At 38.6% G+C, this 17,233-nt stretch overlaps 1 protein-coding gene across 1 annotated transcript; it reads right to left on the bottom strand.

The window, feature by feature from the left end:
• Nucleotides 1-1,806: 1,806 nt before the first annotated feature.
• On the bottom strand, nucleotides 1,807-4,820 carry LOC133257178 (lithostathine-like). The gene is made up of 6 exons (XM_061432728.1): nucleotides 4,721-4,820; nucleotides 4,360-4,467; nucleotides 3,695-3,804; nucleotides 3,363-3,500; nucleotides 2,352-2,478; nucleotides 1,807-2,095 (listed from the first exon to the last, which is right to left on the bottom strand). The coding sequence occupies exons 2-6, from the start codon at nucleotides 4,433-4,435 to the stop codon at nucleotides 2,028-2,030; spliced, it is 519 nt and encodes a 172-aa protein (XP_061288712.1). The 5' UTR covers nucleotides 4,436-4,467; nucleotides 4,721-4,820; the 3' UTR covers nucleotides 1,807-2,027.
• Nucleotides 4,821-17,233: the final 12,413 nt, after the last annotated feature.

Raw genomic sequence — 17,233 nt, 5'->3', positions numbered from 1 at the left:
TCATTTCATGTCTTCATTTGGGAAGCAAAACTCTTATATGACAACACTGTAGTACTCTTGGTCATATGGAAAATTTTATCAGTGGTCTTGAAAGGGTAACAGGCAGGAAGGTTAGGGGCCCCCAAACAGAGGAAATAGGCTGCAAGTGTCAGACGTTTTTTATCTCTCTCTTAAGGGGCAGGAGGAAACAAATTACAAGTGTCAGATTTTTTTCCTCCTCTATACAAAATTAAAAGGTTTCTTTAAAAATTCTGCATTGCCATGATGATACCTGGTTCCATGTAACTTAACTTTTCTCAAACTTTCAGCTAACCAATGTGTTTTTCTTACGGAAATGCTTTTCTTAAGCTATGGTAATCAACTATGTATTTACCCTAGGCTCTGTCTTTCTTCACGTCAGTTTGCCTAAGACTCAGACCCCATAATGGCTCAACAAAAAAAGTATGCTTTACTCAGGAAAATGTTCTCTTAAGCTATGTTAATGAGACTATGTATTTGCTTGGAAATCTGCCTTTCTTCAAGATAACATGATTGAGTCAAACAATCTACATGAGTCAATTGTTTTAGATGACTTGAGATGGCCCAAGATGACTCACCTTGTGCCAATATTATCTCAAAATGTATGTTGTGGGTGACGGCCCTGGTGCCACTCTCTGAGTTTTGAGACATTTCCTTTCTCTGATTAGCAGCCTCAGCCTGCTAATGGGTATATCACTTCTTGCTGAAAAACTAGCAAGGGGGCATACTTTCTGCCCCCTTCTGATGTGTCAGAAGCCTTCTCTATTTTATATTTTAATAAAACTTTATTACACAAAATCTCTGAACAATCAAGCCTCATCACTGGCTCTGGATTGTTGCCCTCTCCTCCAGAGGCCAAGAATCCCAGCATCTTTCATGGCTCAGCAACAACCTTTCAGTCTCATATGAAAAATGTTTTTTTCCAAATTAGGGAACGGGCCCAAAATATTTTTTCCACAATAGAATCTTGTGGTGAAGGTGGGTGATAAGGTGATAAGGTGAAAGGCAGATTTATGGTCTTGAAATACGCAGATAACACGAGACATCTGGGTCTTGCCTTTAGATAGGTGATGGGAATTTCTCCAGAAAATTGTCACTTTTTTAGTTCAAAATATGCAAGAGAAATCCTACCAGACAATAAGTTGACCCAAATCCTGTCCTAACTGTATCAAAGTATTTCAAGAGCCAAGATGAAGGACCTTCTGGGATCGGTTTTCCCAAGGGCCATCTAGGAACAGAGTTATCTAGGAATGTGGTTAGATGGACTCATGTCATCTGACCATGGGAAGGGAAGAGTGAAAGTTGAAAGACATGAAAAAATTTTACAACAATTTGAAAGCTTACCTTTTGTCTGTCAAAACTAATAACAAAATAATTAGGTTTGGATTTTGAATGTTTTATCCATCAATTTTTTAATTGATTCATTTTATTTGTATTTATGAACATTAATAAAATATATTCATTATCCTTTATACTTATGGTTTAGGAAATAATGTTCTAAACATCATCTCCTAAATTGGTTGCCTCAGAGACTTGGCCTAGGAGAATGTGTAAGCAGTAGAGTGTGTGGGAGAGCAAAGACTTTAAATGGTCACAATCCACACCCTACAGAGAAGCGGTGCTGATGTGCTCTAACCACAAAAGCACCAAGAGGAATATACATATATATTAGTTATTTCCCCAGGGACCTGAATGAAACTGAGCAGAGATTGACCCCAGATTCTCTTCACTCAATCATTTCCTCTCCAGACTTTATGTATGAGAATGAAGCAGAGAAGACAAACAAAAGAAAGCTAAAACAAATTTTTTTTTTATTATAGTATCATGAAAACTCAGATTATAAAGCATACAAAAGAACCTGAAATGAGGCTGGGGAGGAGGAAAAGGCAGAATGAGGTGGTCAGGGTGAGGGTGTAAGGAAAATATCCCCTTCCAATTGGGTCTTCAGACTTGGTTCCAAGTCCATGATGAGCTGCAACAAGATGCAGGCTGCTGATTTCCCATCTGATCTAGCCCTTGAACTGGCAGATATAGGGTAAGTTCACATTACAGTTATAATTTTTCCATTTCAGATATCCTAGAGAGACAAAAGAACTTGAGTCAATGGGTCTGGTGCATCTTGAGGACCCAATGGAGAGGAATCCCAGATTCTGGCCTTTCACCAAAGTCCTAGTCGAAGGGAAGAAGATAGAAAGAAAGGAGAGATGAGAGGGGATGGGAACAGACAAACCAATGCTGTACTTCATAGCAGAGGAGGATTCTCTGACAATCAAGCCCAGAAATCAGGGATGAAAGGAAAAGACTAAGTAGAAGTGACCTTCTCTGTTTCTTACCTGATGTTCTGGACAGGATCCCACAGTGATCAAGTCCTGAGACAGTGGAAGGAATTCTCTCCCAGGCAAAATAATTGAACATAGCAGTGCTACTCCATTCCCATCCACCAGCATCAGGCTCAGAGCCCTATGGAACAGAGGATGGAGTTGGGTGAGACAGAAAGGCCTTTAGAATTCTCCTGGTCTGATGCCATCTGCTGGAATGCCTGGTCCCCTCCACAGCATCATGAAATTGGCTCTGCTCTTCCAGATCATGCCCCACAGCTCTCGTCTAGGAAACTCTCCCTAACTCCCTGTTTTACTTGGAAAATTCCACAGCCAATAATCACAAAGGCCAATAGAACACCTCAGAGTAACGTGTCACTATATGAACTACACTTGGGGATGCATTTGTGATTACCCTGTAAACCTCCAAGACAATGCCTGTTTTATAAAAAAGGAAAGTGAGAATGAAAGTCGCTCAGTCCTGTCCAACTCTTTGCTACCCCATGGACTACACAGTCCATGGGGTTCTCCAGGCCAGAATACTGGAGTGGGTATCCGTTCCCTTCTTCAGGGGATCTTCCAATCCCAGGGATCGAATCCAGGTCTCCTGCATTGCAGGCAGATTCTTTACCAGCTGAACCACCAGGGAAGCCCATTAAAAAAAAAAAAAAAAGAAAGAAAGAAAAATGCATCTATCCTAAATCTTGATTTAGGACTTGCTAAGCACAGCATATTCAGACTCAGGGAAGCATAGAGAATTACAAATCATGCTTATGTGAATTGTGTAAAAGCTTGATAAGAGGCAGATTAACTTTAGCAGGCGTCTAGGAACTGGCACAGAACTCAGCTCTTCAGCTTCCCTCAAGGCCCTCACTTTCCCCAGTTATTACCTGAGTTCCAGGGATCTCTTGGGTATTTTCTGGGCTGGCAAATGGGATGGGGATGACAGGAGCGGGTGGAGGAGGGAGGGAAGCTGAGTGGCCATAGCATCTTTGGAAGTAACAAATTATAAAGAAATAAATGTACCTCTGTGGGGTCATGGAGCCCAATCCAGACATCTGATTGGGTATTCAAGTTGTTCCTAACCAAGGAGGCCAGGAAGGATCCCTCAGTCCCACTGAGCACAGATGCAAGGTGTCCCGAGTGTCTCCTCTGGCAGGCAATCTGTGTGGGGAAGAGAGAGACACAGGAGGAGCTTGAGACACCACTAGGGGAAGGGCAGGGCCAAAAAGGGATGTGTTTGCAAACATGAACTTTTATTCTCAATCTAAGTAAGCTCTTGAGGATCCCCATACCCCACAATCCTGTCTCTGATTTGCTTCTCCTTATCTCTATTAACTGCAAACCCTGGAACTTACATTTGCACTCATCCAGCTTCTGGCTACTTTATACAAGACATAGCAGGAGGACCCATAGGCTATGGAACCTCTGGGACAGCTGATCCTTTCAGAGCGCTGGGAATCTTCCCCTGAAGAAGAAGAAATAAGAGAGAAGGATGAGGTAAAATGGAGATAAAGGATTAAAGTACAGAGGTAACCTTGGAGAATATCTATGAGACCAGTGCTTGGGGCAGTGATACCAAACTCCTAAGTTTCTCTCGCCATTGCCAACATTACAAGAATTTATCTTTCTTAAATTATGAATTAGATGTACTAGTTGGGAGGTGGTGTGTTTTCTTTTTATGCATCTGCCTAATTCAAACACTCTTTTCCTCCTCTGGACTGTTTGTTCCTACACTGGATCCTCATCATTCTTCTACTCTTATCTCTGCTTTTCCTCCTTAATCAACTCACATAAATTAGACAGTACTGAGAAAATGAAAATCATCTCATTCCACTGTTATTGAACCACTGGGGTGCCTCCTACCACTAGGTACCCTGAAGAAAGGAGTGATGACTCAGGAATCCAGGCAGTTATGTTGTGTGGGGATATCCCATTACCAGGGGAGGCACAGGAGCTTTCCTCCTTGTCTTGGCCCTGAGTAGACACTGGGAACCCAGAGCTAAAGGCAGAGAAATCTCACCTTGGACCTGAGACAGTAGCATCAGGCAGGAGAGCAGCATCCAGGACAGTCTGGGGAGGCCCAGGGAAGGCAGCATTGTGTCTGTGTGGTGTGGAGGCAGCTAGAGAACTAAGGGAGGATGGTCAGAGAGAGGGTGTGAGAGACCCCCTGTTGTACCTCTTGTCTTTCCTCCATCTAGTCCCCTAGGAATAACTCCATCTTGGTAGCATACCTCCCTTTCCATGATGCTGGAAAGAATTAGAAAATCTACACATCCTAATGTACCTGAGGTCTCCCAAGTCTGGTTTCCCCTGGTCTCAGAGCTCCCTTGTTCTCTGAAGATAAGGGTCTTTGTACACTTTCCCCCCATCACGGGTCTCACCTTGTCTCAGCTCCCACTTAACTGTCTTGCAGGGATCTGCACTGGCTCATCAGGGCAGAAATGACTGGGCTTTTATAAGAGAATTTGAGGGAGGGGCACTGAAATGAATAACAGGAAAGAGGAGCCAGGACAGGGATTCAAGGTCATTCCTGCCATGGGGAGGAGTCTCTTCCCAGAAAAGCTTTGGAGTTGCCACAAATACTGCCTCTTCCTCTTTATCATATTAGCACTTTTTCCTGGAAGAGGTGAAGTTTGTTCTTCCCACTGACTTTTCCATGATTAGCCTCTGTGGCACAAAACAAGTTTTGTTTAAGGGGCACATCTACTGGAATAGTTCTTCTGGTTGATGTCTCAAGTGCTCACTCTTCTAGGCATACACATGTATTTTTTCTAACTGTGTAGTGGAAATAAATAAATATTGGATTATTAAGTGGAGATGTGTATGGGAACTATAAGTATCACAGATAAGTGAGGGCAAGAAGATACTGTAAGTAAGAGAACAGAGGTTCGGCATTGCCTCTTCTACATGACAGTTCATTTTAAAGAAACTTCAGAATCATCTCATAAGTCAATAGATGAGCCAAAATCTTAAGTGAAATGAGAGGCATAAACCTTCCTGGTATTCTGAGAGATGGAGTTCCCCAGTGGATAGTGATAATTTGATATAATAAGAGGCAATGAAGGAATTTCAAACCTAGGAGTTCTATAGTCACAGGCTGCAGAGCTAAAGGAAGAATGAGAGAGGGTGAAGGAATGATCAGAGGAAGGTCTGGGTGAAATTGTAGATCTGATCCCACACTGCATATAAGTTAGATCTCTGCTCCATCAAGATGCTCAGTCTGCTGGGCTGCTGACAATTGCCTTCCAAGACTATCACTGGGCTACTGATGAAAAGTCATTTCTATTACACTCTAGTCAGGTGATCAGTGCTATATGAGAACACTAAGAAAACTTCATTAGTCAGGTTTATGTTTGAGCTGCCAGCTTTGGTAACTCTGAGATACACGACCTGTGATTGAGGTTCAGATTGGCCAATCTAGGGGAACATTATAGGAATTCTCTATATAGGCCCTGACCCTTGTGTGATCTTTATAGCTAGTTTGTGTGCCAGTGGAGCTTTGCAAAGAGGTCAGTGCAATCAAGGGTGTAATTGATTCATGTCCTGAGACTCCAAAATTGAATAGGACCCACAAATAATCTAATAGGAAGGATAGGAGAGCCAAGGGATTCTTTTGTTAAATTAAAAAAAAGAAAGAAAAGGAATTACTTCAGAAATATGTGCAAGAAAAGCCATAACTATCATGAGAGCTAGGCAAAATTAAAACTCAAATGATCCATTTATCATGGAAATGATGATTGTTAGGATTATTTGAAACATAATATTGCTACATTAAAATAATTATTTGAGGGAATTCCCTGGAAGTGCAGTGGTTGAGAGTCCATGCTCTCATTGCTGAGGGCCCAGGTTCAATCCCAAGAAGGGTAAGTAAAATTCGACAAGCTGTGTGGTGTGGCCCCAAAAAGGGAAATTATTATTTGAGAAGAAGTAAATAGTAGTAATTACATATGGGAAATGGAATTCTGGAATTCTTGTGGGGAAAGATACCATTTAGATTAAAGTACCCTAAAACCAACCAGTCCATTCTAAAGGAGATCAGCCCTGGGATTTCTTTGGAAGGAATGATGCTAAAGCTGAAACTCCAGTACTTTGGCCACCTCATGCGAAGAGTTGACTCATTGGAAAAGACTCTGATGCTGGGAGGGATTGGGGGCAGAAGGAGAAGGGGACGACAGAGGATGAGATGGCTGGATGGCATCACTGACTCGATGGACATGAGTCTGAGTGAACTCCAGGAGTTGGTGATGGACAGGGAGGCCTGGCGTGCTGCGATTCATGGGGTCACAAAGAGTCAGACACGACTGAGCGACTGATCTGATCTGATCTGAAAGCTATAGAGTCATCTATTCTAGTAAGTAAAATTTACTGTTGTCTTGATTAATAAAGCACACCATTTGAGGGTTAATTGTGAAATTTCCAACATACCCATGGGAGAGCCAGAAGACAAAAAGGAAGATTTAGATATCACAGGTAAAATTTTCCCTGTATTTAGTTATCCTTGCTGTGATTTCATTACCAGAAAATCAAGAATGGAAGAAACACTCTAGAATATGGATGTAGTGACTTAAAGAGAAGTAGTACTCCTCCAAGAAAATACGGTCTATTTGACTATTTAGAGTGATCATTCTCAGCACTGTCTTGACAGGAATGCTGAAAGTCTTAAATATTTCTAGAAACCCATAACTTTTAGCTTCAAGGTAATTAAATTTGTCAAGGTAATTAAATTTGTGGGATTTTGAGCACATCAATATGTTGATGTGGGAAGCCCTGGGGTCTTTCCAGAGATTGTTCTGATTTTTCAATTCACCTGTGTATCACTATTATTATCCTTTGCTAGAGCTTTAACTCAGCAGTGGATATAAAGTGGAAAAGGAAGTGAACATGAAATTGGTAAACCAGATTTTGATTTCTGCTATACCTCTTCCTAACTATGTGTCTATGCTGCCCATCATTCTTTAAGAGAGACTACCTCCCAATATCTGTTCCATCTCAGGAAGTTTTGTAAACAGCAGTTACTGAAGCCACCTCCTCCCATCCAAGTTTTTCTCATTCCAGCTTTGTTAATATTTCATTATTGTTTTCCAATATACCCCAAATCTTTGCTCTGAACCAGAACCTTGCACTCTCTTCCAGATTTAGTGTTTAGTGTGCTTTCCCAATTGGCTTAAATGATTTATAAGGAAACTCTCAGCATTGTGCTGTGCTTAGTCTCTTAGTTGTGTCCAATTCTTTGCAACCCCATGGACTGTAGCCTGCCAGACTCCTCTGGCCATGGGGCTTCTCAAGGCAAGAATACTGGAGTGGGTTGTCATACCTTTCTTCAGGGGATCTTTCCAACACAGGGATGGAACCCAGGTCTCCCACATTACAAGTGGATTCTTTACCATCTGAGCCACTAGGGAGACCAAAGAACACTGGAGTGGGTAGCCTATCCTTTCTCCAGGGGATCTTCCTGACCCAGGAATTGAACCAGGATCTCCTGTATGTCAGGGATATTCTTTACCAGCTGAACTACCAGTGAAGTCCTCTCTTAGCACTAAATCTCTATAATGTATGACATAAATTGTTTGGGAAAAATGCTAAACATTAAGGTGATATTCAAGCCCAGGAGGTTTTCTTTTTTCTTTTTTTTTTTTTTTCAGGAGGTTTTCAACTGAGTGATTTGTCTAGTCCCACCAGACTTTGCCAACAAGGGTCCGTCTAGTCAAGGCTATGGTTTTTCCAGTGGTCACGTATGGATGTGAGAGTTGGACTGTGAAGAAGGCTGAGGGCCAAAGAATTGATGCTTTTGAACTGTGGTGTTGGAGACTCTTGAGAGTCCCTTGGACTGCAAGGAGATCCAACCAGTCCACTCTAAAGGATATCAGTCCTGGGTGCTCTTTGGAAGGAATGATGCTAAAGCTGAAACTCCAGTACTTTGGCCACCTCATGCTAAGAGTTGATTCACTGGAAAAGACCCTGATGCTGGGAGGGATTGGAGGCAGAGGAGAAGGGGACGACAGAGGATGAGATGGCTGGATGGCATCACTGACTCGATGCACAGAGTCTGAGTGAAGTCCAGGAGTTGGTGATGGACAGGGAGGCCTGGCGTGCTGCGATTCATGGGGTCGCAAAGAGTTGGACATGACTGAGCAACTGAACTGAACTATACTATACCAGACTATACCACAAAAAGACTCTAAAGTTATTTATTTTTTGACCAAAACAGATTTAGGACTCCACCAGAAGGTTATATACTAGATTCAAAGCAGCATGTCTTTGAAATGAGCAGCAACACAACTGTGCCTTCAAGAATCACCAACCACACCCAGCATAATGTTGACTACAGAAATTCAAATGCCAGTATTTCCTAATCTCCTTCATTTGCTTATACAAATCATTGTTGACTCTGATCTTTTATTTCCTACTGAACTCAGTTTTATATTGTTGCTGTTGTTCAGTCACTGTCATTTCCAACTCTTTGTGACCCCATGGACTGTAGCACACCATGCTTCCCTGTCCTTCAGTATCTCTGAGTTTGCTCAAACTCATGTCCATTCATTCCCAGCACCTTCTTCTATTTTGACTTAGTATATGATTTTGTTTTTCCTAGTACTTTCCTTCCCTCCAGTGGAAATGTTCTGGCTTCCTTCCACCTACTGAACACATTATGATACTATAAACAGCTTAAATAATACAGAGATTATTGATTCATTTAAGTATTCTGGAGGTAGACTGTTTCAAATTTCACCTTCAGAAGCACACAGTTGTCAGGACTCTAGGCAGAGGTCTCCATGATGATCTTGGCCTTTCCTTCAAAATAACCACAGCAGCCTAGAGGTTGTCTGACAATTTCCAATGCATTAAAGAAAGAGCAGGAGGAACAAAAAGGCTCCTTTCTTATACATTTTTTCTTACTGTGGAGAAACATTTTTCTCACAAGCCCTTAGTCAATACAATGTTGTATCCTACTGGCCAATGTTAGGTTGGAGTTCTCTACCATAAAAAAAAAAAAAAAAGTTACTAAAATTGCCTTAATTTACTTTGATCCTCATGATTCATCTCCTGGGACTGAGCATACCTTCTTCCAAGCCAAATTGGAATTTATAAGCAGAGTTTCAAATGAATATCTGCTATCAATCAGCATTTTCTACTGTACCTACAGCCATGCTTATCTTGAGATACTGATCACAGAGGATATTCTGCTAAATTAATAGTCTTTATTACTGACCAGTTTGTGTCTTGATTTATGTATTAAGTTTTCTTTCCCTAGTAAACTGTCATGAAGCTCTTCATCTGGAAGTCTAGAACAGAGTTAGGGAAGCATCCATCTTTCCTTCCCCTATATCTATTTTGTCCCATTGAGCCCTCTAAAATTTTGTGTCTTTCAGGCTGTCCAGAGCTTGACTTCTTCTGACCCAGTTAATAAAAATGGCCCTTTCCCTTAATATTTATAATCTCTCATTTTCTCTCTCTAGAAACAAGTCCAACTCAATTTAAGGGGAATATAATATCCTTCAATTTCTGTCTGAGCCCCCAGTGCACAAAATTTGTATGAGAAACTTTGTATGATATTCAATGCCTGAGATCCCTAAACTGTCTTCTTCTCCCTCCTCCTACTGGGTTGTTGAGAATTCAAAGGTGCCTTGACTGAGACAGGACACAGACTTCTTTCATGCTGACTTAGTTTAAATTATCTGCATATAAGGTACTGACATGCATTGCAATTCACTCAAGCATGAGGGAATGTTTTAGGAAAGACAAAGAATTATCTCAGTACACCCAAGATTAGGACATATATCATCTCATGAAGTAATAGGAACAGGAAGAACACATTCAGACTGTGAGGGTACACTCTTCTTCCTTTTCTCTTTATTTCACTGGGTTTTATTCATATTTTTTCAGCCCATCAATTTCCTTGCCTTTGGGGTACAGAAAGAGTGATCCAACATAATAATTAGAGTTCTACTATACTTTTCACTTCATGGACTCAAAAGATTGAATATATTCTTAGTAAACAAATTCATTTTCAGGAGAATATCTGAATAGTGTTCTCCTGTTATAAATCCAAGCTTTTTCTGCTTGCCACATGATAGGTCAATTAACCAAGAGACAAAGTGTTAAGCCCAGGAATATGACTCTATTTGGAAAGCTGGCTGACCAATAAGATGGCAGACTAATGTCTCAAAATAACAATCTTATCTGTATCTGAATGTCAGGTGCTTTTGCAGACTTGAGAAGGGCAAGAGTTGAAGAAGTAAAGACCATTGCAAATATCTTCTGGGATGGTCAACCTCAGAGAGACAGGGCAGGATTACCTGAGGCAGAATAGCAAAAGCAATGAAAAACAAAGGTTAAAGTCAAAGAAACAGATCCAACATGGAGTCAAAATTGGCTCTTTCCTGCAACACTAGCATCCAATTAACTGGGGCAAAGAATTTAAGTCCTTTGGGATCATTGTGGGAGCTGCATTCACCTCTTAAATAGGAACTGTGGATATGACCTAGTTTTTAGAGAAGGGGGCCAGGAACTCACCCCAAAAGAAGTTACTGCAGCAAATGGACTGTCTCAACCCTTGGTTCTGATCTTGGCTTGTTTCCTAATCTAAATTCCCTTGCATATTTCCTCAGGCACCATATCTGCTTCTAGCTTGGAAGCTATCTGGCTTGGAAGAAGGTATGCCCAGTCCCAGGAGATGAATCATGAGGGTCAAAGTAAATTAAGGCAATTTTAGTAATTTCTTCTTCTTTCTTTTTTTTTTTTTTTAATGGTAGAGAACTGCTAGAGGAACTTGGACTACCCTATACTTATCCAGGAATTATCCTGCTAGCTGTTGTGTTCACTATTCTCATGGTATTTGTCTAATCCTCATTTGCTTCAAGAAATATGTATTTAGCCTATTGTAATTTGAATTTCTGCCAGCCACTGGGAAAGAATGAACCGGTTCAAACATCTTCTTCAGGAGGATCAGCACATCCCAATAGGATCCTCAGCCTCTGTTGGTGCCTCTGTCCTTGACTTTACATAGATTTCAGTAGATAATCTGAATAAATATGATAGCAATTTATTGTTATTTAGTCACTCAGTCGTGTCCAACTCTTTGCAACACCTTGGACTGTAGTTTACCAGGCTACTATGTCATGGGATTTCCATGGCAACAAACCTTTAGTACGTTGTCGTTTCCTTCTCCAGAGGATCTTCCTGACCCAGAGATCAAACATGCAACTCCAGCATTGACAGGAAGATTGTTTAACAATGAGCCACCAGGGAAATCCATGATAGTAGTAGTAAATACAAATAGTAAATACAAATAATAGTTGGAAAAAAGTTAAGGGAACTGAGGGACCCTATTTGTCAATATCACTGAATGTAACTTGAGTTTGAATTTTTATTCTTAACGGGTTTTCTCTATTTTACTGTTATGTTGTTGTTGTTCAGTTGCTAAGACATGTCCAATTCTACATAACTCCATGGACTGCAGCTTGCCAGGGTTTCTTGTCCTTCATTATCTCCAAGAGTGTGCTCAAACTCATATCCATTGAGTCAGTGATGCTATCCAATCATCTCATCTTGTGTCACCCCCTTCCCCTCCTGCCCTCAATCTTACCCAGCCCCAGGGTCTTTTCCAATGAGTTAGCTCTTTGCATCAGGTGGTCAAAGTATTGGAGCTTCAACTTCAACATTAGTTCTTCCAATGGATATTCAAGGTTAATTCCCTTTGTTTGAGTTTTGATCTCCTTACAGTCCAAGGGACTCTCAAGAGTCTTTTTCAGCACCACAATTTGAAAGAATTAATTCTTTGACACTCAACCTTTTTTATGGTCCAACTCTCAATTCTGTACATGACTATTGGAAAAATCAAAGTTTTGACAGCATGAATCTTTGTTGGCAAAGTGATGTCTCTTCCTTTAAATATGCTGTATAGGTTTACCATAGCTTTTCTTTTAATTTCATGGCTGCAGTCACTGTCCACAGTGATTGTGGAGTCCAAGAAAATAAAATTTGTCACTGTTTCCACTTTATCCCCATCTATTTGGCATGAAGTGATGCAACTGGATGCCATGATCTTAGTTTTCTGAATGTTGAATTTATTCCAGCTTTCTCACTCTCCCCTTTGACCCTCATCAAGAGGCTATGTAGTTCCTCTTCATTTTCTGCCATTAAAGTGGTATCATCTGCATATCTGAGGTTGCTGGTATTTCTCCCTGCAATCTTGATTCTACCTTGTGAGTCATCCAGCCCAGTATTTCACCTGATGTACTCTGCATATACATTAAGTAAGCAGGATGACAATAGACAGCCTTGATGTACTCCTTTCCCAATTTCAAACTAGTCTGTTGTTCCATGTCCAGTTCTAAGGGTTGCTTCTTGTCCTGTGTACAGATTTCTCAGGAGGCAGATAAGGTGGTCTGGTGTTCCTGTCTCTTCAAGAATATTCCACAGTTTGTTGTGATCCATACAGTCAAAATCTTGAGCACAGTCAATGAAGCAGAAGTAGATTTTGATATTTCTTTGCCTTTTCTATGATTCAGTGGATGTTGGCAATTTGATCTCTGGTTCCTCTGCCTACTCTAAACCCCACTTGTACATCTGGAAGCTCTCAGTTCAGGTGCTATTGCAGCCCAGCCTAGCTTGAAGGATTTTGAGCATTACCTTACTAACATGTAAAATAAAAATAATTGTGCAGTAGTTTGAACATTCTTTGGCAATGCTCTTCTTTGGGATTGGAATGAAAACTGACCTTTTCCAGTTCTCTGGCCACTGATGAGTTTTCCAAATTTGCCAATATATTGAAGGTGGCACTTTAACAGCATCATGTTTTAGTATTTTAAATAGCCCAACTGGAATTCCACTACCTCCAATAGCTTTGCTTGTAGTAATGCTTCCTAAATCCCACTTGACTTCATACTCCAGGATGTCTGGCTCTAGGTGAGTGACCACATCACCATGGTTACCTGGATCATTAAGACCTTTTTTCTATAGTTCTGTGCATTCTTGCTATTTCTTCTTAATCTCTATTGCTTCTGTTAGGTCTTTACCATTTCTGTCCTATATTGTGCCCATCCTTGCATGAAATGTTGTCTTTATATCTCCAGTTTTCTTGAAAAGGTCTCTAGTCTTCCCCTTTCTATTGTTTTCCTCTATTTCTTTGCATTGTTCACTCACAAAGGCTTTCTTATCTCTCCTTGCTGTTCTCTATTCATAATTTCTACTTTATAATGTCTTTATTAACTAATTGAGTAGTTTATTCAATTACTATATTTACACATCTAGATTTTAAGAATTTACAATTTAATTCCTAATAGTAAGCGAGGAATTCTTCCTCTTATAGTAGCCAAGGCTCAGTCTTAAGTTTTATTTACCAAAAGATAAAGTATCTAACCTGTACTTTTTATTCTTATTACCTTCCAAGTCCAATAATAGTAATATTTTCAGCTCAGCCTTAGTCAGCATTGCCAGAATAATATGAGAAGTAAATGATCCTTTTGCAGGAATTCAGTATCTTTCTTCCAAAAATGTCAAAATTTGAAAAGTTCCAGGAAGATGACTTAGAAGAGCCCAGGTCAAAACTATCCCTGAAGCATATGGAAGATTTAAAACTAAAGGACGCACTTTAGGATATATTAGTCAAATATTAGGATGTTAGCTTGGTTCTTTCATCTTATCCTAAACCTATCAGTATAAAACATACAGATAACATATACTTTGTGAAACAAGGCAAACGGAGCAAAACCTCAAAGCCCCTGAAGCAATGAGGAAAGTTATTAGTATATTGGAAAGCTGGTACAATAGCTCTTTGAATTTTATTAGTCATATTCTCGTAATGAACAGTAACTCTTAACGGTATCTACCTTATGGCTTATGCAGTTATTGGGGGCAATAAAGTTTTTATCAGGAAACTGCATCAACTTTATTTGGTCTCAGAATCTCACATTTGAAACAGTTCCCTCTTACATAGCATGTTTGTTCTTGTAATATATCCATTGAGTATTTTATAAAATTTATCATCTGTTATTTACTTTTCTTTTAGGATTAACTGGTCATAATACAAGTATAGTTCTTCATTTGAGAAATAATTAAGATTATGCTTCCAACAGATTCCCATCAATTATATTTAGTTTGTTGGTGGTAATTCTGCAGCTATAAACTGAATTTCCAGTGGTAATATTTCCTTTGGTGAAAAAATAAAAAATAAAAAGAAATGTATCTTTAATCATATTGCATTTTTTCCTTTTTATTGAAGTATAATTGATTTAAAACATTAGTTTCAGTTGTGTATTATGATTCAATATGTTATACATTATACTCCATTTAAATTTATTATAAAATATTGACTATTTTCACTGTACTATACAATACATTCTTGAATCTTATTTATTTTATGAATGCTAGGTTTCTACCTCTTAATCTCATACCTCTATCTTGCCCCTCCCCTCTTCCCTCTGCTCACAGAAAACCACTAGATTTTCTTTAAATCTGTAAATCTATTTCTGCTTTGTTGTATTCATTAATGTTTCATTTTTTAGAGTCAACATATAAGTGACAACATACAGCATCTTTCTTTCTCTGTCTGATATATTTCACTCTGTATAACACATAATACCTTCCAGGTCTATCCAGGCTGCTTCAAATAACAAATTTTTTTTCCTTTTCTATGACTAATTTTCTATTACATGCATGTGTATTTTATATATATATACATATATATATATATATATATAGAACATATATAGAGAGAATAGCATTGACATATATATACACATATATGTCAATATATATATATATATCTGTGTGTATTATATATATATAAACACTTAGCTTACATATATATCTTGGCTATTGTAAATAATGTTGCATTAATCATTATGATACAGGTATCTTTTTTAATTTATGGCTTTTAGTTTCTATGAATATATAACTAGGAGTGCAATTGCTAGCTCACATAGCACTTATATTTTTAGTTTTTTGAGAAAAATCCATACTGTTTTCCATAGCGGCTGCACCAATTTACATTGGTACTCACAGTTTGCTAGGGTTCCCTTTTCTTTATCTTCTTGCCAACATTTAATATTCATGAATTTTTGCTAGTATACATTCTGACAGATTGATACATCATTGTTCTCATCATAGTTTGTTTGTTTGTTTAATTGTTTTAAATGTTGTATTGGTTTCTGTCTTGTAACAATGTGAATTAGTCATCATTATATAGATATATATCCCATCCTACAGAGCTTCCCTCTGCCCTCCTAGCCCACTACTTTAGTTCATCACAGAGTGACAGGCAGGGCTCCCTGTGTTATGTAGCAGCTTCCCACTAGTTATTTATTTTACACATTGTAGTATATATATGTCAATGCTATTCTCCCAGTTAGTCCCACCATCTCTTTTTCCCGCTGTGTCCACAAGTCCATCTCTATATCTGCATCTCCATTTCTTCCCTATAAATAAGTTCAACAGTACTATTTTTCTAAATGACACCTATATACATTAATATATGACATTTGTTTTTCTCTGACTTACTTCCCTCTGTATAACAGTCTCTAGGTTCATTCACCTCATTACAACTGACTCAAAATTGTTCCTTTTTATGGATGAGTAATATTCATTGTATATGTGTACTACAACTTCTTTACTCATCTGTAAATGAATATCTAGGTTGCTTCCATGTTCTGGCTACTGTAAAGAGTGGTCCAATGAACACTTCTTTAATAATGAGTGATATTGAGCATCTTTTCATGTCTTTATTAGCCATCTGTGGTATTCTTTGGAGAAATGTCCGTTCAACACAGTTTTGGAAGTTCTAGCCACAGCAATCAGAGGAGGAGAAAAAGAAATAAAAGAAATCCACATTGGAAAAGAAGTAAAACTCTTACTGTTTGTAGATGACATGATCCTCTAAACATAAAACTCTAAAGAAACAACCAGAAAATTACTAGAGCTAATAAATGAATATAGTGAAGTTGCAGGATATAAAATTAATACACAGAAATCTCTTGCATTCCCATGCACTATCAATAAAAAATCAGAAAGAGAAATTAAGGAAACACATCTATCATTGCAACAAAAAGAATAAAATACTTAGGAACAAATTTACCTAAAGAAATAAAAGAACTTTATATACAAAACTATAAAAAATTGATGAAAGAAATTAAAAAAGACACAAATAGATAGAGAAATATACCATGTTCTTGGATTGGAAGAATCAATATAGTGAAAATGAGTATACAATCCAAAGCAATCTACAAATTCAACCCAATTCCTATCAAATTACCAATGATATTTTTCACAAAACTAGAACTAGAAATAATTTCACAATCTGTATGGAAACAAAAGACCTCAAATAGCCAAAGCAATCTTGAGAAAGAAAAATGAAACTACAGGAATCAACTTTCCTGACTTCAGACTGTACTACATGGTTATGGTCCTCAAGACAGTATGGTTCTGGCACAAAGACAGAAGTATAGATCAATGGAACAAAATAGAAAGCCCAGAGATAAATCCATGCACCTATGCACATCTTATCATTGACAAAGAAAGCAAAGATATACAATGGAGAAAAGACAATTTCTTCAAAAATTGGTGCTGGAAAAACTGGTCAAATACATGTAAAAGAATGAAACTAGAATATTCTCTAACACCATACAAAACAATAAACTCAAAATGAATTAAAGACCTAAATGTAAGATCAGAAACTAGACAACATAAGCAGAACACTCTCCAACATAAATCACAGCAAGATCCTCTATGACTCACTTCCCAGAGTAATGAAAATAAAAACAAAAATAAACAAATGGACTTAATTAAACTTAAAAGATTTTACACAACAAAGGTAACTATAAGTAACTTGAAAAGACAGCCCTCAGAATGGGAAAAAATGATAGCAAATGAAACAGCTGACAAAGAATTAATCTAAA

The sequence above is a fragment of the Bos javanicus genome, chromosome 11 (genome assembly GCF_032452875.1).
Source record: "Bos javanicus breed banteng chromosome 11, ARS-OSU_banteng_1.0, whole genome shotgun sequence".
Taxonomy (NCBI): Eukaryota; Metazoa; Chordata; class Mammalia; order Artiodactyla; family Bovidae; genus Bos; species Bos javanicus.
Note: the sequence above shows the minus strand (reverse complement) of the source record. Positions and strands in the feature narration are given on the sequence as shown.